This window comes from Scheffersomyces coipomensis (assembly GCF_036884675.1).
Source record: "Scheffersomyces coipomensis strain NRRL Y-17651 chromosome Unknown DFJ63scaffold_7, whole genome shotgun sequence".
Lineage (NCBI taxonomy): Eukaryota > Fungi > Ascomycota > Pichiomycetes > Serinales > Debaryomycetaceae > Scheffersomyces > Scheffersomyces coipomensis.
The window spans coordinates 164,047-183,519 of record NW_027042898.1 but is presented as its reverse complement, the minus strand read 5'-3'; the positions used below and the strand labels follow the sequence as shown (position 1 = coordinate 183,519).

Here is a 19,473-nt window from a genome sequence, read left to right as displayed (position 1 = left end):
GTAGCGCTAACATACATTTGTGTAATAGCTAAATATAAATGAATGTTTCTGAAAAGTTATATATCAAAGTTGTTCTTTTTCATTAATCATATTAATCAACCATGAGCAATCCAAATTTGACTCGTAGAAACACTCATCAAGAGCCAGGTTCGAATGCCAGGAACGTACCAGAGGGAGGATACATCACTTCAGATCAAGTTAACGAAGTAACTGACTTTCTTCAAATTATCAATAAGGAACTTGAATCCCTTAAACAGAAATCAAGTAGTCCATCTAATTGGGAGAAGAGTTATAATTTATTCATTCGTGGATATTATAGATGTATGGATCCAATGATTATGTTGGCTATTGTTCTTTTCTTTGTCGTTGCGTTCTTTAATTATCATAGTATAATTGTGATTATAAAGACAAAACAGGTTAATCATGCTATTAAGGCCGCACAGCAATCACAAAAGTGAGTCAAGAGTTAGATTATTAAACTGATTTGGTTAATAATTACAATATTGGTAGCGTTATTTTTATATAATTTGATGCGAAAAATTTAAGGCAAATAACACGTATATGACAGATTTAATATATGAAAATATGACAATTAGAGTAAATTATGTGGTTATTAAACCATGTTTAGATGGAACCTGTAAAAGTTTGTAGTGTCATGAAAGCGATAGTTTGAAGATTTTTAAGGAGTTATGTGAGGCAATAAATCGTCAATCTTTGAGACCTACGAAAAAGGGAGTAACCACATTTCAATCATTACAGGACGAAGGTGTACCAATTAGTCAAATTCTGTCTATATCTATAACAAATTGATCAGGATATATCTGAATTGAGGTCGGTTAGGTCTAAATTGGGTTGATTGTTAACCAGATTGAATTATTTATAACAAAATGTTATACCAAATATAAATATAAATATAAATATAAATATAAATATAAATATAAATATAAATATAAATATAAATATAAATATAAATATAAATATAAACAAGAATTCAATTAGCTAATGATTGATTACACGAGTAAATCCCAAATTCAATTAATTGATCAAATTGATCAATTAAGGGTATATCAATATTGGACTAAAGTAGAATTAGTTTTACTTAAAACAGAACACATATGACTTACATACATATAATTTGTAAACATTATTAGTTCTGCATATGATACAGTGGGGGACATGAAAAAGGGAATTGAAAATTCAAAAACGGAAATGAAGTGAGACAACCAAAAAAAAATAATTAGTAGTAGTTGTAGAAAGCCACACGATCTTTAGGAATAACGTAGGTGAAGTTTATAGCGTAATCCACGATTTTTATATATAACAAATGTAACCTTCCACAGTATACTTAGAACCGCCTTGGCGTATAAATTAATTTAAAATTAAAATTATCTTGTAAACTTTTTCTTTTCGCACTAATTTGGTAAAACGTACTATTCATCCTTAGTTTAACAGTATAACAACTCCACCTTTGATTGAACCAATTAGGATGCTTAGTTAATTGTTTCGCCTTTGATTTCACTTTAACTTCGATTTCTGATTTCTGATTTGATTCCATTGTATAGCCAGATAAATAATACTTCTATCTGGCTAAAAATAATTTACGGTAACCTTCTCCAAGCTTAACATGCTTGTATGTTTAAATAGCCAGTACATGGTAGTACCGTTACGCTGTACATTTTTTTATTTTTACCAGCGGCTCACATTCGTAAATTTTTAACTTTAAAAAATCATTCACGTGACTAACTGTGAGCCATACAAAACCGACACTAATTAGTGTCAGACGAATTTTTGTCTTTTTTGTCTTAAGCCTTTTTTTTAATATATTAAAAAATTAAAATTTTCGTGTTTTGTGTAATTAAAATTTGATGTATCGTCAAACGTTAGACGACCCAATTAGGAAGGTGTCGTGCGAGTACCACATCAAATGTATCAATTCGGTAGTGCTCCTTCCTAAACAAGTAACTGCGCCTTACGCATTAAGCTATTTTCACAACAAAAAATGGTAAACACAACACAAATATTTTTTAACCGATTTATTTTTTTTTCATTATTTTTTTTTTATTTGTTATTTTTTTTTGTCTGTCTGTTTTGCCAATGTCAATTTTTACATCTAATTTTTAATAACAAAAATTTTTGATTTATGGGTAATAGGAGATTTAGCTAAAGGCAAAATTCGTCTAATTTGGAGTCAAAACTCTGTTCCAATCCTTTAATCAAAAGTCAGCAAAGAAAATTTTTTTTATTACTACTTTCCTTTCTTTTCTCCTTATACCAGATTTCTATCAAGTTTTTAGTTATTTGAATTCATTCAATCTTTCAACAATCTATAACATCCAAACGTTACTTACCCTAGTCTTTCCTTTAAATTAAAACCTCACAATATCGTTCATTCGTTTTTAGATTTACCTTTTCATTTGTTATTATATTCAATCACTTTCGTTAAATAATAATAATAATAATAATAATAATAATCAAGTCAGTCATTCATTCAAATTAAATCTTAAATCAAGTCAATCAAAACAATGTTGTTTAAATCTTCGTTAGCACCTTTATCGTTATTAGCGATAGCTGGTTTAGCCCATGCTTCAACCGATACTACCATCGTAACCACTGTAACTGTCACTTACACCCTTTTAACTCCAGAAGAATCTTCAAGTTTAGCTTCAGTTGCTTCTGCTGAATCAGTCGCCAGTGCTGAATCAGCTGCTTCTGTTGAATCTGCCGTTTCTGCTGCCTCTGCTGCTTCTGCTGCCAGTGCTCAATCCGCTGCTTCAGTCGCTTCAGTTGCTAGTGTTGAATGTGCTGCTTCAGTTGCTTCATTAGCTTCAGTAGCCTCAGTTGCTAGTGCTGAAAGTGCTGCCGCTGCTGCTTTAGCTTCTTCAACTGCTGCTCCATCTCCAACTCCATTAGCCTTAAATGGTTTCAAAGGTGTTGTTGCTGTTGCTTCAGCCAATTTCACCAATTCAACTTCTTCTTACGCTCCATCATCATCATCATCTTCATCATACTTATTCCACAATTCAACCACTTCCATCCACCATAATTCTACATCCACTGAAGCTGAATCAACTCTGACTGCTATTACTACCAGAGAAGGATCTTCTACTGTTGTTTCTCCAGTTTCAACTGCTGAAGAATCTTCCTCATCCTCAGTTGGTGGTGCTGCTACCAACTTTGGTTCAGCCGGTATTACTCTTGGTTTACTCGGTGCCATTGCTGCCGCTTTACTTTAGATAATAACAACTACGAAAATCACAATCACATCCACCATTATCCCCCATTCCATTCCATCTACATTTTTTTATCTTAATTGATCAATCTTTTTTTTTAAGTTTGTTTGTTTTTATTTTTTGTACCATTATCTTTCAACCTGTTACCTTTAAGTTTGTTTTCCGTTGTTTGTTTTTAATGTTACTAAAAGTAGGATACCCTCATACAACTACCTGACTTTTCCAACCAACCAACCTTTCCCCAATTAATCTACAAAACATCTCCATCATATCCAAAGAATAGAATCAAAATCAATCATTTACCCCTTCCTTCCATATTACATCAAGTACAATTCTTCATGCCAATACTAGACAACAAAAATTATACTCCCTCCCCTTTTTAGTTCTATTCTTTCATATCTTACGTTTGAAACTTTATTAATTTTAATTTCAAGGTCCTATTTTTATTACCCAACCAAATATTTCAAATTTGTTTATTGTTTATTCTTTTTATTGTTAATTTTCCCGTTATTAGCGAAAGTATGAAAGTTCATTCGATCATTCATTTACTTTTCCTTTCCCCTTTCCTTCCTCTCTTTACTCATCTATATTGAATATCTACATTTAAAGATTATTTAATTATTAGAGTATTGACTTTTTTATTTATTTGAATAATAAAAGAATTATTTTCATTCAATGTTTTTTACCAAAGTTTTAAATTCCTAATCCTACGATCACCCTTAATGCAACTCGTTTCTCCATTTTGTTCTTCTTCTTCCTTTTTATTACTATATCACCTATTTTGTCAATAGTTACATCTTTTACTTTCTTTGTTAATCTCTTAAATTCATTTTGGGTCAATTGTTGAGGATTTAAAATAATATAACATGTCATGTTTTCTATGATTTTGAATCTACCATCTTTTCATTATTTAGATCTATACCTTATCTTACATATCTATGTATTCCCATCAATAAATAAATGTTTATTATTTAAAATCTATCTATATGTATGTATAATATTATATTATATGAGGTGCTCTAAAATCGTTTTCCATTAAGATCTTTTAAATATTTATCCTTTTCAATCGCATAATATTCCACTTCCGTCAATCCTTGAGGAATCTTAGGTGGAACTTGAGGTTTATTACCTCTATTTTCAATCTCATCATCATAATTATGTCCCACAGCTCTTTGAAACACACTTGGGGAAAACTTCCCATTCCCCAAATATCCCGTCATATCAGTTCTTAAATCTATCTTTAAATCTTCTTTAGTTACTCCTCTTCCATTTTGTAATTTTAATCGTCTATTTAAATGTTCATCTGGAGTAGGAGCATAATTTTTTGGATCTATTTCATTAGGATTTAAAGTATGCGGTTTAAGATATGATGATGAATTATATACACTAGTTGGTAAACCTTCGAATTTATCACTTAATGTGTCACTTATATCATCATTGAAAACACCAATGGAATCAGCTGAAAATGGGATTTTACCAGGTGAAGTTGGAGTTGGAACAGTAGTACTATAATCTATGGGTGGTTTTCTTCTTCGAGGTGAGGATGGTTTAGATGTATGTGGAGGTGGACTTGGAGGTTTTATGAATTCAATTTCATCCGGATCTTCATCTTCATCATCACTGGGTTGCATTTGTTTTCTTAATTTATCAAGATCTTCTTCATCATACTCATTTTGATCCATACCTCCATATGAACTTATAGGCGATATGGAAAGATGATCTGGTGGTGGGGATGAAGGTTTAGTAGATAATTTATTTATACTAGATGGTAAATCGGACCATAATTTACCAATAGGTTCCTTTACAGCAAATCGATCTTTTAATTTATTAAACTTTGATAAGTATTTTTTACCCCCTTTTAAGTCACTATCATCTTTATTATTATTGACGAATACTTCTGAATGAGCGGTATTGGTAGTTGCAGTACTAGTATTTGAATTTCTCATGAATAACGATGATCGTTTTGATTTATCTGAATTCAATGAGCTAATGAAAACTTCATCAACCACCGATTTATTATTATTATTACTTCGTTGAGGTGAGTCCGGTGGTGGTGAAGGTGGTGAAGTAGCTTTATATGAAGGATATTGAGGTGATATAGGTCGGGTATGTTGTTGACTTGCACTCCAATTTGATTCAGGGACTTTTGGAGGAACTACTGGAGCAGAAGGATAAAATGTCATTTCTAAATAGATTTGACCTGCTCTTCTACCATTTTGACTTAAATCATACCAATCATCATGAATATATTTATTGTTTTCCAATTTATCATCGGAAAAGATCATTGAACAATCAATTTCACAATTCCCAATTGGAGTTGGTTCAGCTTTACAATCATCTAAAACATCAACTTTCATTATAGGTCTTCGATCTCTTGTTAAATCAAATCGAAGCTCTTGACTCCAAGTTGGTCTTTGGCCAGCTCTAAACTCAGCAGTAGTCTTCTTAGCCAACGTACCTATTCTTAACGTGACATACGGTGATTGTTTATCCAAGGTTCTTCTATTTGGTAAATGTCTAGCTTTACAGACCACAATAATAAGAGTACCATCTGCTGATTCTGGATGATCAGAAAAGGACTCATCCTCATGCTGACTATGGAATGATGCGTTGGGATCGGTCATTGAGTAGGTAATCTTGTTTGAAGGTCTATCGTTGGTGTAGAAACCCTTTAACCATATCTGATAAATCTAAATATAAATCCTAAACTGTTATTTTGATGATTTCTTACAGCCAAAAAAATTGATCACGTGAATCTTTTTAAATTTTTTATTTTTGTTTACAATTTTGATCATTTTTTTTGCAATTTCCTATTTGGGTTTGATTATGAATTGCAGTGGGATGAATATATAAACATTAAATGCAATGTAATCTATAGAACATGAAATTTGACATGTACCTTAGGCTTAGTTAGGTGAAGAGACTGAAATTGCTAGATGATGCTAGTTTGATTGAAATTAACAACTTGAACATTGCAGAAGTGTGTGTATGTCGGTTGATTTGAGAGATGGGCTATGACTAATGTCGCATAAATCAAATAAACTATTTAAATACGACACAGATGTCGTGTTCTTATCTGCAGGACCACCATTAATTTTTTTTCTTCTTTCCTCTAAAAGTTTACAGTCATCTCTAGACAGCCGTTGTTACAATAGTGATTTGAATCGATACCAAAAGTAATAGCATTATTTATTCTTCAACAGGTGTAAACAGTGGTATTCATGAATATATAGATGTCCTTTAGGTCCAGGAATTCAGGAAGGGCGTTGTTACCGTTTGGGTTGGATTACAGTGATGTATTAGCCAATAATCATGAAACTGAAAAACCTCAATTAGTATTACCTGTTCATGGATCATTGAATGAATATGAAATCTTATCATCTAAACAATCGATTGCTTTCACTCAACTAATGGTCGATGGGCCATTCTATACAGGTAATGTTGATATTAATGGTGATAAGAAATCACCATCCCAATCAAATACAGCTCCAGATGGTATCGCTCGATATTCTGATCGTTATAAAAAAGTTAAAAAAATTGGTAGATCAATAGAAGAACATCCTTATCAATTAGAATTCTTTCCTGAAGAGTTATATAGTGTGATGGGGATTTCTAATAAACAAAAGAAAAAATTACTTTCATTATCATCTTTCAAATCAAATGGTGGTTTAAAAGAATATTCGATTGATGAAAATTCTGAATCTGATAAAGCAGCTTCAATGTTGGAAAGATTAAAAGATATGGCTGAAGAATTGGATGAAGAACAAGATAAAGATGATGATGGTGAAGATCTTGAAGAAGAACTCGATGATGAATTTGATGAAGATGAAGATGATGATTATAATGCTGAAAAATATTTCGATGATGGTGAAGATGATGGTGGTAATGATGCTGGCAATGATGAAGCTGCCTTTTAGTTGTAAAAGTTTTAATTTGCTAAATTCAAGTGTATATTAGAAAGTTCATATATATGTATATATATATATAATCTAAATGAACTTTTAATCGTTGTATTAATGTTTCTTTCTATTTTAATTTTTCATGTATTGTATGTAAAAAATGCTAAAAGTTATATATACATATATTTATGCAAATGAGAGGGATTATATATCGAATGTGAATGAATGTAAGGCATTTCTGGCCCCTTCAATCTTATTAAACCATCTACCTTGTTTATGTTCTTTACTAGTTAAGACAAATACTGCAACTTTCTTTTTATCTGTAATTTCAGCACTATCAATCTTTACAACACATCCTTTAATATTAGTTATAGTACCAATTAATGAAAATGATCTTAAATTTGTATCATCAATCTTCCATATTTTGACATTTCCATCATATGAACCAGTTAAAAATACATCACTGAATGGAATTGCATGAATAGCAGTTAACCAATATGGTTGACGTTCGGGTATTTGTTGACTAGCTTTTTCTATTGAAGTTTCAGCACTTGCTTTTGAAGCTGAAAATTGAGGTTGCAAACCATGTGAAAGTCTTTCAGTAAATAATGCCTTCTTCTTAGCCAATGACCATAATGCTACATTACCATTATCTGATCCAGTAACGAAATGAGATTCATCAAGCATAGATACAACTTCCATTGAACCTTCATAATGAAATGGTAATTCTTCCTTAGCATCTTCATCTATAATATCATCATCCTTCTTCTTCTTCTTTTTTCTCTTTTCAGTTGAATCCCCTCCTCTGAAAGTTAATCTTGATTCTTCAGCAATTTTCCAAAACATAGCAGTTTTATCTCTGGATCCAACTGATACACATGTTTCTCTTGCTAAAGCGGATATATCAGTAATATTATCTTGATGACCATATAATATTTCTAATTGAGTGAATTGATTTACAGAATAAGTTCTTATTCTTAAATCAGCACATGCAGCATATAATTGATCACTATTTCTTCTAAAAGTTATAGAATTAACCGCAGATCTAGTTTCTAAAACCTTTAAACATGAAAGAGTTTCAGTAGACCAAATGATTAATCTGGAATCAGTACCACCTGTCACCACATATTTGCCATCAAATGAAGTAGCTACACAAGTGATTTGATCCCAATGATGATTAGCATTTGTTATTGGATTAATTTTGAAATATTTTTCACCTCCTTTACTATGTTTTATTCTTTGAGGTTTCTTTTTGGAAATATCCCATTTTATTAATTCACAATCTTTGGAAACAGTATATAAATATGGATATCTTACCGATAATGCAGTTAAATGTTTTGACCCTATTCTAGTAGTAGTTAATGGAATATCTCCATCGATTTGAGTTGATATTTTATCACCAATGAATTTATATACATAACCTTTATTTTCAGCCACATCAACTTGTAAACGTCTACCCACTATATCATCATCAAGATCTTTGGCATCGAAATCGTTATCATCTCCATCATTTAATTCTTCATTTAAATTTTGTAAATATTGTTTGGCTAATCTTCTTCTTCTATCAGCTTCATTTTCATCAGCAAATTCTTCATCTGATGAAACTTCTTCTTCATCTCTTCCTCCAATATCATCTCCAGAGTCAACAGACACATTTCCTTGCTCATCTTCAGTCTCACTTCCTCCCGATATCTCTTCATCATTATCATTATCATAATTATTATTATTATTCTTATTTGTAGATGGAGTACTACTTCTACTCTTCTTATTAGTTGGTTTTCGGGAAGTACTTGTTATTTTCGATGAACGCTTTCGTTTCCTATTAGGATCTGATAAAAACGGATCTCCAGCCATTGTCTATATATATTCTTATTATGAGAACTGGATGTTTATAAGTAATGTTTTCAACTATAATTTGATTGATTTGTAGTTAAGTTAGATGCTCTTTATAAATATTTTTTTTTTTCAACCAAAATTTTCTTGATGCCATCTTGGTCACGTGAAGAGAAAATACATCCATACCACAATACATTAGTCAATTCAAAACATATACTTCGTACTACAAAGGAGGATTCATGGGATATATCATTGATATACATGTCTATTATTACAAGAAATTGGTTGATATAACTATTTAATGATTGATCTTTTTTATTGATGCCATGTGTTTGTTTTTATATTTTATCCTTTCCAATGGATGCTCAGATTTGTTGAGGCATCGGCATCCATTAATTAAACTGTACTCACCACACCACATGGTGGTGGCAAACAACACACATCTAATCTAACAAATATTCAATATCATGATCTTCAGCAGCATCATAAGCTGTTTGATGTCTTTGTCTTTGTTCTTCGATTTGTTCTTCAAGGAATGCTTGTGTCAGTTTGACATTTTTTCTAGTTTGTTTACCCCAACCAAAAGTCTTTGATTCTTCTTCTAATTTTCTTTCAGCTTCTTCTCTGGCAATTCTATCCTTTTCTGGCTTGGCTTCTAATTCCTTTTTATCTTGAGCAAATTGATCATTGGCTTGTTTATTACCAGCCCATTTCGAATAATACTTTCTGAAAATCAAGTAAGCACAAACAACAATACTAAGACGAAGGTATTTATAAAAGTCACCTTCATCTAAATATTTAAAGATGAAGTCTTTCATCGTCTCATTTGGATTAATATCTGACATGATATCTTATCTTATCTTATCTTCTTTATATCAGCCAAGAATAACCAACAACAATCACTGTTTAAACGGGATCAGGTTTAATTTATAAGCTTCCCGAAATTTATTATGTCAAAATTTTTGGTGCGGTCATTTCGGCCAATTTTTTAATATACACTACCGGCGTAATTTAATACCTCTGTTAACCATAGAAGTTTGATTTATATTGCTTGAAGTATGATATATATATATATATATATATATAATAAGGTACACCTTATAAGACAAGAATACAGCTGTATATACAGTCCCAAAACGTCTCTTTAACTAGAAAGCCTTTCTGATTATGCTTATAATTCATCATCGTCTTCATCGTCGCTACCAAATGGATCAAGTTCAGGGAAATCTCCTACTTCAACTTGTTTAGGCTTAACAAAACTACCATGGCCTTGTTTACATTCAAATACTTTGACACCATCTATTGATCCATTATTCTTCCCTACAGGCTCATCAAACTCAATCCCTACCCATACACTTTCACCTTTATCTAGAACATTGATTTTTCCAACATATCTTATCACTCCTCTTCTTTCACCAGCAATATTTATAGTACGACATCTATCACCTACCTTTAAAGTTTGAGAGATTTCTTCATTTTCTTGAACTTGTTGTTCTTTAATCTTATTAAATTCAGGATCAAACCTACCTAATTTATTCTGTTGTTTCCAATTCAAAACTGAATCTGATCTTTTAGCATAATCTTCATCACTTAATTTGAATGCCACATTTTCACTCGTTTCATCATCAGCATCAATCATATCAAGATCATTCAATTCAGAATCAGGATTAGTATCCACCACATGTATTCTTGAAAACGAGACAATATCGAATTCAGTCAATCTATGAGTTTTATCTTGATCTTGCTGATATGCTTTGGCATCTGATATTACTTTATATTCATTGGAATGGGATATAGGGAAATATTGAATGGTTTGAAATTGAGGTGGTATACCAGTTATCAATTCAAGTTTGGTTTTGAAATAGTCTAAATCCCATTGTGGAGAGATCCTTCTTTCTGATGATGTCAAATTTGACGTCACATACACACTTAAATCATCCATGGTTACCAGTATCTTACTATCTTTAATGTTTGTTCTAAGACGTATAACAATCCATTACCAATAGTAAACATAACGAACAAAAAAAAACAAAAAACATTAACAAACAAAAAAAAAACACGACCTGCATAGATCAACCACAGTCTAAAAATTTAAATAGTAATACATTATGTACAAATATATATATAGATACATACATACATAGAATAGAAACCTGATCTATAAGTTCTATACGATGTAGAGTTTATCGGGTATTATCATGATTACCAGCACTATACTGTAATTCCTTCTGTTCTGTTTCCAACTCTATAACTGCCAAATCATCAAGATCTAATAAATTCGTTTGAATATTTAATTTAAAATTCATGATAAATTCAGCCATTTTACAACATTTATCAAATAATTCCTTCTTTGATTTTTGAATGGTATGTGATACTTCATCATGTTCAATAAGGGTATTTTGATATTGATTTTCTAATTCAATAAATCCTTGCGTGGAATTAATCTTTATTGATCTTAATTCTCTCTCTAATTTTTCAATTTGAGTTGAATATGTGGTGGAATCATTAATCATTGTTTCATAAATTTCATCATAATTCATTTTATTGGCAGTTAATTTACTACCTAATTCATCTAAGAATTCAGTTTGTTCCAGTATTCTTTCATTGATCAAATCATATTGTTCTTGAACTTTGATTTGTTCATCTTGATATTGATGTATTTTAGTATTTATTGTTGATCTATATTTTAATAATTCAATCTTTTCATCTTTTAATAATTTATCAATAATCATATCACTATTAAATGAAACATCTGAATTAACATTAGATGTGGATGTAATACTTGGAGCTATGATATTTTCATTTAATCTAATTTCAAAATTATAATCAGGAGATTTAATCTTTTGAATTAAATTATTATATTGTTTAATGAAATTTTGTAAACTTTGATAATTCTTAGTTAATTCAATTTCTCTATCATTTAATCCCAATCTAACATCTTCTAATTTATCAGTTATGATATCAATAGATTTAGATAATTTATCTCGTTCAATATTCAAAGTATTAATATCATTTATAGTTATACCTTGTTGTAATATTTTAGCTTCATATTCTTTTTTAGATTCGGCTATAGACTCAACTTCATGCTCTCGATTCACTATTTCATCTTTAATTTTGGAGATAATATCAGACCATTTCGATTTTCTTGATTCCATGGTTTCTATATATGCTCTGAATTTAATCACATCATCTTCTAAAGCCAATGATTTCTTTTCAGCTTGTTGTAATTCAAGTAATTGATTATTGATTTCTTCATATTGTTCTTGAAGTTTAATATTTTCTTCTTGTAAATCTTTGATATCATTATTTAAATTGGCATTTAATTTTTCAAATTCAATTTGCATTTCATTATAATATTCACTATAATCATCACGTTCATTTATAAAATCATTATATGAATCCCTGATATATTTAATAAATATCCGATCAAAATCATCATCAGGACTGATTAAAGAATCATCAATATCAAGATTAAGAATGGATAAGTTTAATTTAATCAACCAATATAGTATTCCAAGAAATGATGGCCAATTCTGACCTCCAACCGCACTTATTTGAGATCGATTTATACTATCCAAATAAGGATAATTTAGAACTTTAAGTAATGGGAATACATCAACTTCAACTGATCGACTAAATTCATAATAGGGATCGATTTTATTATATAAGAATTTGAATATGAAAGTGAAATCCTTTTGGGTAGGTTGTTTTAACGTCTTTGTAGTGATGGTATGATTCATTTCTAGTTCAAATTTGTTCGTTATTAAAAAGTCATAAATCTCTTGTTGAATTAGTAATTGATAGTTTTTATCTTTCAATGGTCTTTGATCTATTACAGGGGTTGATTGTTGTGAAGGTATTACTTGAGATCTTGATTGGAATTGTGATGGTTGTGGGGTTTGTTGCAGTTGCAGTTGCAATTGTTGTTGAGAAGATGAAGATGGTTGTGATGAGGTAGGAAACAATTGCTGAGTAGACAAACTCTGCCTTCGTCTATTAGTTGAAGCAGGAGTCCCCAATATAGATCTTCTCTTATTAGCAGTATTGCTATTATTATTGTTTAGTACATCTAAGATACTTCTTGATCCTAGTAATGATGATCTGGTAGCCGATGCTACAGACAAGCTTTTCCCTGAACTCTTTCTTAAGAGCGATGAGGGCTGAGACATCTCTGGACTGACTCTGGGTACGATCACTCTGTCTAGTCTACGGGATGTTGTTGATTGATTATACCCCTGACTGATACTATCCCAATCAATTTGATGTGGTAGCAGTTCAATTCAATTTAGGCAGCCAAATTTTGGTGTTGTTTTGATTTTGTTTGTTTTTTGATCTTTGTGACTTTTTGACCCAATCGCACGACCAAAACAACGCCAAAAAAAAAAGGTGGTGGGAAAAGGAACGGGAAATATCATGAAGAGTTAATTTCATTTGAACAATCACTTTTTCAACTTTGATCTATATAGAGAGACAGGATTATCTGGTGGTACATTAGATAGTTCATTGCATACAGCTTCGATTAATAGAGTGTCATAGTCAGGGTTCGAGCTAGCACGTTACGTCATTTTGTGGATTTTTGTTTTGTTTATTTGTTTGTTTGTGTTATTATATTAAACAGGGGTGGTGTGTGTGAGTGTGTGTGAGTGTCAATAAGTTTCAAGTTTATTAATAAATCATCCTTCTACTTTTGTCAATACTTATCAGGGACTTCCTATACTAATCGATCTATCATTGTCCATTTTGTATTAGTCTTTAACTCAAGTTAATTGTTGTCATTTCATTTCCTTTCCTTTTTTTTTCCATTCCTTCTCTTTGCATCGTTGAGGTCATTCAATATATTTGAAAGTATCAAAAGTAAATCATGAGTAGTGGTAAACCAACAACACCACTATCGTCACCAAAGTTACAACAGACTACAAGGTCATCTGTAAGGCCCTCAACTCCTCCATTGCTTAGTACGACTGGTACTTCAGGGTCTGGTAGTGATAAGAGAACAAATCGTAATTCCGCTCAATATTTAAGAACTCCAGAACAAAGTTCTGAAGGTTCAGTACCATTTTCACCATCATTAAAAAGGACTAATTCTGGTAATTATAAATCTCCTGATTATAAATTAAATCATCAAAACATTAGTTCCCCTTATAATGCATCAAATTTATTAAAAACACCAAGACATACTGGTTATGATTCTGATGATAATTCAAGTTCAAGAAGAACTAAACTTCAAAAGACTCCTCAATTCTTTTCATCTGCTAAAAAGTTATTCCAAGGAGGTGAAGATGGAAGTCCTAACAAGGAAGACCTTTCTGAAATAAGTCTGCAATTGAAAAGTAAATTAAGTTCTGCGTTAGGGAAGATACAGCGCGATGAAAGTAATAAGATTTCATTTACGGAATTAAATTTCGATTCAGAATCTTCTCCAACTAAGAAATCAAAACCAGTTAATGAACCATCGACATTTTCCCCTTCAAAATCTTTACAAAGAGCTAATTTAAATTTACAAACTTTACAACAATCTCCTTTACCAAAGACATCTAATTCTAATACTACATCTCCATATTTACTTCAAGGATCTCAATTTTCTCCTTTAAAACAATCTCCAATCTTGCATAATGAAAATAATGATAGACCTAATCTAATTAATCTACCATCTCCCGATGAAGAATCAAGTGCCCATAATGCTTTATTAGCAGCCTTATCAAGACAAAGAAGAAAATCCAGATCTTCTTTCTCCCATAAAAGAAGACCATCTATAGTTAATAGTATAGATGAACCTATACATTCATCACCGTTAATAATTCAACAACATCAACAACCACTGCAAATTTCCCTGCAGCCACCTATTCAATCTACACCTCCACCATCACATACTAATCATCCACAACCGGTAAAGCTACCTCCTTTAAATATCGTATTGGCAGGAGCCACCGGAACTGATGAACAGTTCCAATCAACAACTGCAGGTCCTACTGATTCAGAGAAACACTATGAACAAGATGCTATATTATCGTTGATGTCCTTATCATCACCTCAGGCTCATAAGTTTGGTCATAGTAGAAATCATAGTTTAAATAATAATAATATTATCAATTCGCCAGTATCTTCACGGTCATCACTGGTTATAGTCCAAAGTCCTGGTCCTGTTTATACACAACCAGTACAACCACCAGTACCAATTTTACCACCATTATCAAGAATGGTTGGCAATGAAAAGAAACGAATAAAGAATAAGCATCAGATCCATGATAACGATGCTATAGATAGTGATGCTACCGATATTGACGAAGATGCTGATGTTACCGATGATGATAATTCATGAATCGTGTTATTCATTTAATTTTCTAATTTCTTAATTAATTTCTTAATTTCTTAATTTCTTAATTTATTTATTTATTTATTTATTTATTAATTTTATTTCTGTTATTTATTTAGTAACTCAATTTGTCAACATTACTTATTGCTGGTTGCATTTTTACTAGGTTAAAATTTGAAATTTCTTCATTTCTAAAACTCTGAATTAGCTTTTTAATATATATCTTTTTTATGTATGAATTATTTTGCAATTGAATTATATTATGACGAGCCAAAAAGAACGATTTCAATTGTATACCAAGAAAAGGTCGTCAAATTGATCACCAGAGAAGCATAAGTATAATGGTGGTCTAGTGGAACTTATATGCCGATAGTCACATACGGCTTGAATCCCGTTCTACTTTTCTTAAATTACGGCTTGGATCCCCCAAATCTATTCATAAGGCCACCTATTTCTTCACTATGCAGCCTCAAAATAGTTCTGAAATGCTTGTTTCGATTACAGAGCAAGAAATATTCAATCACCACTTTGACATTTACTTGGATTTCAGTTAATCGAATTTACCATACCGGTGACTGACATATTTCTTGTATTAACCGGTCGCAAATCGTTTTGCTATGTAGCCACTTTACCCTCTGTATCAGGACAGGGCCGTTTTGGGCGACTTCCTGCAAACGTTTATAATAAAAAAGTGATTCGATTTTTGAAGAAGCGCAAATTAAGTCGTTGAAACTATTAAAGTGCCCAAAAATGCAATAGAAGATGAAATTAGTCAAAGTAGTCACCGAAACAAAGCATAGTTATTAAATGTATTACGGGTATTATTTAGAACGTGTATGCTTCGCAACGTGGAGATCACCAAAGTGACGTTCCTAAACGAATTACAGAATCATTTACCCCAATAGTATCTTTTAATGATCAACCAACCTTCTCTTGCTTTAGGTTTAAGAAAAACTATAGATCAGGGAAGCTTATGGGAATAATCCAAGAGCAAAACAGATTTAAATCAAAAAAACACAATAACCTTCAAAAAAAAATAGATTTTATTTTTTAGGCACTATATGTACAAGGCAACGGTGTTCGCTATGACATAAAAAATATCTGCGCAAATGTTCCGAGCAGGAATGCTCACAGAGAAATTTTCAAATTTGCCTATTATCAGAGTGGCTCTCCTTACTTTATAATAAACATATATTTAATGAAACGTAACATTATTATTAAAGATCACCGGCATAACAAAACACAAACCTTAACTAACAAAGTGAAACTAGCAAAGCATAGAAGAAAATAATAATTAGCGAACCTGTTTAAACAGTACATAACATAGAAGAGAATTATGAAGTGTAAAAAAAATGAATGAAAAACCTCAAACCTTAATATGAAACAAAGAGATTATCTGCCACTCTTTCCATTCTTTTATTTTTCTTATTTTTTATTTTGACTTGTACCTTACCTCGGCTTATTTTTACAATAACCTATAAGTGATTAAACTTAATAAATTGAAGCAAGCTTTCATTTAAACCTTTAATTTCAATTATTCGTTCATCATTAGGGAAAAGATCAAACCCATTATCGGAAAATTCGTAGACATTGGCGATTGCTTCATTAGAGTTATTTTCAAAGTAGATCTCCAAACATTTGATTGGTTTATTAGTGGTGAGCTTAATCTTACCGTCGACTACTAACTCATAATTTAGGTCTAAATCTTTATACCAATCATTCCACACCAAATATTTGATCGGTTTACACCAATCATTGGTTCTACCAATTATTTCTCCCTTATTATTCTTTAATAAGATTTGGATAATTGTGTCATTTTTAAGGTTAATATCAATAAGCTTATCCAATAAACTTTGGGTGCAATTATTACCTAAAAGCTTGATATCGTCAAATTTTAAATTAGATTTTGCATTTCCTTTGGTATCATACAAATAAACTTCTAAACTTAAACCTTCATGTGACTTATTACTGAACCCCCAAATGTCAAGTGAAGTTTTATACTCCTTAACATAATCGTGCAATGGAGTTTGCTTTGATAAATCTTCTGGTTCATCCGGATCGCCGACTCTTTGTAAGTTCCTATAACATCCAATTCCCTCTAATGAACATTCACGTTTAATTCCATAATATGCTAATTTTGGAATCTTGTTAAAATCAATAATGGACCAACTAGTAACTGGCCAACAATCATTCAATTGCCAGACTATAGCGCCACCACATTTAAAGTCTTGCCATTGTCTTCGCCAATACCTATAAGCCAATGTAAGGCAATCCAGTTGCATTAATTGGGTAATATAGATCCAATTTTTAAGATTGAAATTAACTGGCAAGGCAAAGTTTTCCATAACATATAGAGCTAATCTTCTTTCAAAACCGGCCGATTTATTATGATGATCCATTAAATAAGACTGAGGAAATAATTGGGATTTATCACTTAAGGCTTTATCTAAAGTTTTAAAATTTGGTAATGCTAACATTCCAAATTCTGATACAAATCTACCACTTAATTTATCCCAATCTTGATATGGTTCTTGAGATCCATGCCATACATTCCATTGATGAAGATCTCCCCTAGTCGGATCAGAACTTATATGATTGAGTCCTGAATAAGGTGATCCACGTTGATATGGGATACCATTAGTTAGGGTTTTAACTAAATGAGGAAAGACGTCTTCATAAAGAATTCGAGCTGGGAACTTTCTAAAGTCAGAGTGATCATGTTTAATCTTTAGAGATTCAGCAACTTGATAGTCTTCATTATTACCTGCTATAATTATGATTGAACTGAATTTTCTCAACCTCTTTAATTGATCTTCAATTTCTTGCTTAACATTATCTACAAAGGAATGATAAGCTGGATACAATCCACAGGCAAACATTAAGTCATGCCAAATCAAGATTCCCTTAGAATCACAAATTTTGTATAAATCTTCATGTTCATAGATACCACCACCCCAAATTCTAATTAGGTTTTGATTTCCCTTAACTAAAAGATTCATCCATTCTTCATAATCGTTGCAAGTTAAAGCAGACGTAAATGAATGAGCAGGAATCCAATTTGAGCCCATTATGAAGACTGGGATATCATTGATTTTGAAATAAAATGACTTGCCAGTGTCATCTTTATCTTGAATTAATTCAACTTTTCTAAACCCAACTAATTTTTCATCTAACTTTTCCTCATCTACAAATAATTCAAATTTATATTGATCTTGATTTCCATGATATCTTGGATACCATAATTGAGGAGTTTTGATACTGTAGTGGATTTTAGTTTTGGACTTCACTGTGTGAGTTACAATATTGTCAATTAGATTATTATCAGAATCGTGAACTTTTACAACTAATGAATTAGGTGATAAACTAGCAGACAATTTTAAATCAATCTCAATAGTTATTTCAGCCATATTCAAAAACTCACTTAGACTATATCCAATAAAGAAATCATTTACTAAAATACCAGAAACCAACTTGACTGGTTTCCAAGGTCCACAAGTCAATAACAATGGACCCCAATCCCAACCAAAATGGTATTGAGGTTTTCTAACATGAAGTCTTGAAGTTTCACCATTCCAACAAGCATATTTACCATGATCATGTTCAATTTTTCTAGCTATCTTTAGATTGCTTTTAAATAAAATGCGTAAATCATTATCTTCAGCTTTAATAGAATGGGTAACATCAACGGTATACGTTCTAAACAGATTATCAGTAGATATCAACTCCACCTTATTTAAAGTGATTGTAGCAAACGTATCTAAACCTTCGAATACCAAATGATAAGACTGCATTGGATCATAATTTTCCACTTTAAAATCAGTTTTATATTCCCAATCACTATTTCCTACCCATTGCACTTTTTTTTCATTATCATCAATGAGTGGATCTGGAATATGACCATTATTCAAAAGGTCCAAATGTATTTGATTACCATACGTATCATTACGACATTTAAACCAAGGTGTGATATCAATATCTGATAAACTTGGTTTTGATGATGTTTGTCTATAATACCAATCCTTTAAAGTAATGGTAATCATTAGCGTTTAAGTAGTATTTTTTAGGATAACGATAATGAAATCCCGATAGTTTTAACTTGAATTTGTAAAAGAGGAACAAATGTGTTTAAATTAAATATCTTTATCTATTCATTTGATTGGTCATCCCATAACTTGAACGCTATGTGGTAAATTTA

At 31.3% G+C, this 19,473-nt stretch overlaps 9 protein-coding genes across 9 annotated transcripts; 3 read left to right on the top strand and 6 right to left on the bottom strand. All coding sequences in view use genetic code 12, as the record gives it.

Moving 5' to 3' along the window:
• Positions 1-101: 101 nt before the first annotated feature.
• On the top strand, positions 102-458 carry DFJ63DRAFT_315231 (uncharacterized protein; the record flags this gene model as incomplete). Its single annotated transcript, XM_064906510.1, has 1 exon — positions 102-458. One exon carries the CDS (start codon positions 102-104, stop codon positions 456-458), a length of 357 nt encoding a protein of 118 aa, XP_064759939.1.
• A 3,791-nt stretch (positions 459-4,249) lies between these two features.
• INN1 (Inn1p) lies at positions 4,250-5,854 on the bottom strand (the record flags this gene model as incomplete). The annotated part of the gene is made up of 1 exon (XM_064907535.1): positions 4,250-5,854. One exon carries the CDS (start codon positions 5,852-5,854, stop codon positions 4,250-4,252), a length of 1,605 nt encoding a protein of 534 aa, XP_064759938.1.
• A 305-nt stretch (positions 5,855-6,159) lies between these two features.
• On the top strand, positions 6,160-7,218 carry RPC31 (DNA-directed RNA polymerase III subunit). The gene has a single exon (XM_064904256.1). It carries the CDS (start codon positions 6,464-6,466, stop codon positions 7,145-7,147), a length of 684 nt encoding a protein of 227 aa, XP_064759937.1. The 5' UTR covers positions 6,160-6,463; the 3' UTR covers positions 7,148-7,218.
• A 17-nt stretch (positions 7,219-7,235) lies between these two features.
• Positions 7,236-9,205, bottom strand: RRP9 (Rrp9p). The gene has a single exon (XM_064907235.1). It carries the CDS (start codon positions 8,981-8,983, stop codon positions 7,334-7,336), a length of 1,650 nt encoding a protein of 549 aa, XP_064759936.1. The 5' UTR covers positions 8,984-9,205; the 3' UTR covers positions 7,236-7,333.
• Positions 9,206-9,993, bottom strand: DFJ63DRAFT_320729 (uncharacterized protein). The gene has a single exon (XM_064907234.1). It carries the CDS (start codon positions 9,808-9,810, stop codon positions 9,409-9,411), a length of 402 nt encoding a protein of 133 aa, XP_064759935.1. The 5' UTR covers positions 9,811-9,993; the 3' UTR covers positions 9,206-9,408.
• Positions 9,994-10,028: 35 nt separating this feature from the next.
• Positions 10,029-11,045, bottom strand: DFJ63DRAFT_320727 (uncharacterized protein). Its single transcript, XM_064907233.1, has one exon. It carries the CDS (start codon positions 10,905-10,907, stop codon positions 10,137-10,139), a length of 771 nt encoding a protein of 256 aa, XP_064759934.1. The 5' UTR covers positions 10,908-11,045; the 3' UTR covers positions 10,029-10,136.
• A 2-nt stretch (positions 11,046-11,047) lies between these two features.
• DFJ63DRAFT_235289 (kinetochore-associated Ndc80 complex subunit) lies at positions 11,048-13,334 on the bottom strand. Its single transcript, XM_064904254.1, has one exon. The coding sequence runs from the start codon at positions 13,132-13,134 to the stop codon at positions 11,149-11,151; it is 1,986 nt and encodes a 661-aa protein (XP_064759933.1). The 5' UTR covers positions 13,135-13,334; the 3' UTR covers positions 11,048-11,148.
• A 1-nt stretch (position 13,335) lies between these two features.
• Positions 13,336-15,463, top strand: DFJ63DRAFT_235292 (uncharacterized protein). Its single transcript, XM_064904255.1, has one exon. It carries the CDS (start codon positions 13,827-13,829, stop codon positions 15,282-15,284), a length of 1,458 nt encoding a protein of 485 aa, XP_064759932.1. The 5' UTR covers positions 13,336-13,826; the 3' UTR covers positions 15,285-15,463.
• A 1,290-nt stretch (positions 15,464-16,753) lies between these two features.
• On the bottom strand, positions 16,754-19,318 carry DFJ63DRAFT_290251 (uncharacterized protein; the record flags this gene model as incomplete). The annotated part of the gene is made up of 1 exon (XM_064905295.1): positions 16,754-19,318. The coding sequence occupies one exon, from the start codon at positions 19,316-19,318 to the stop codon at positions 16,754-16,756; it is 2,565 nt and encodes an 854-aa protein (XP_064759931.1).
• Between the last annotated feature and the right edge of the window lie 155 nt (positions 19,319-19,473).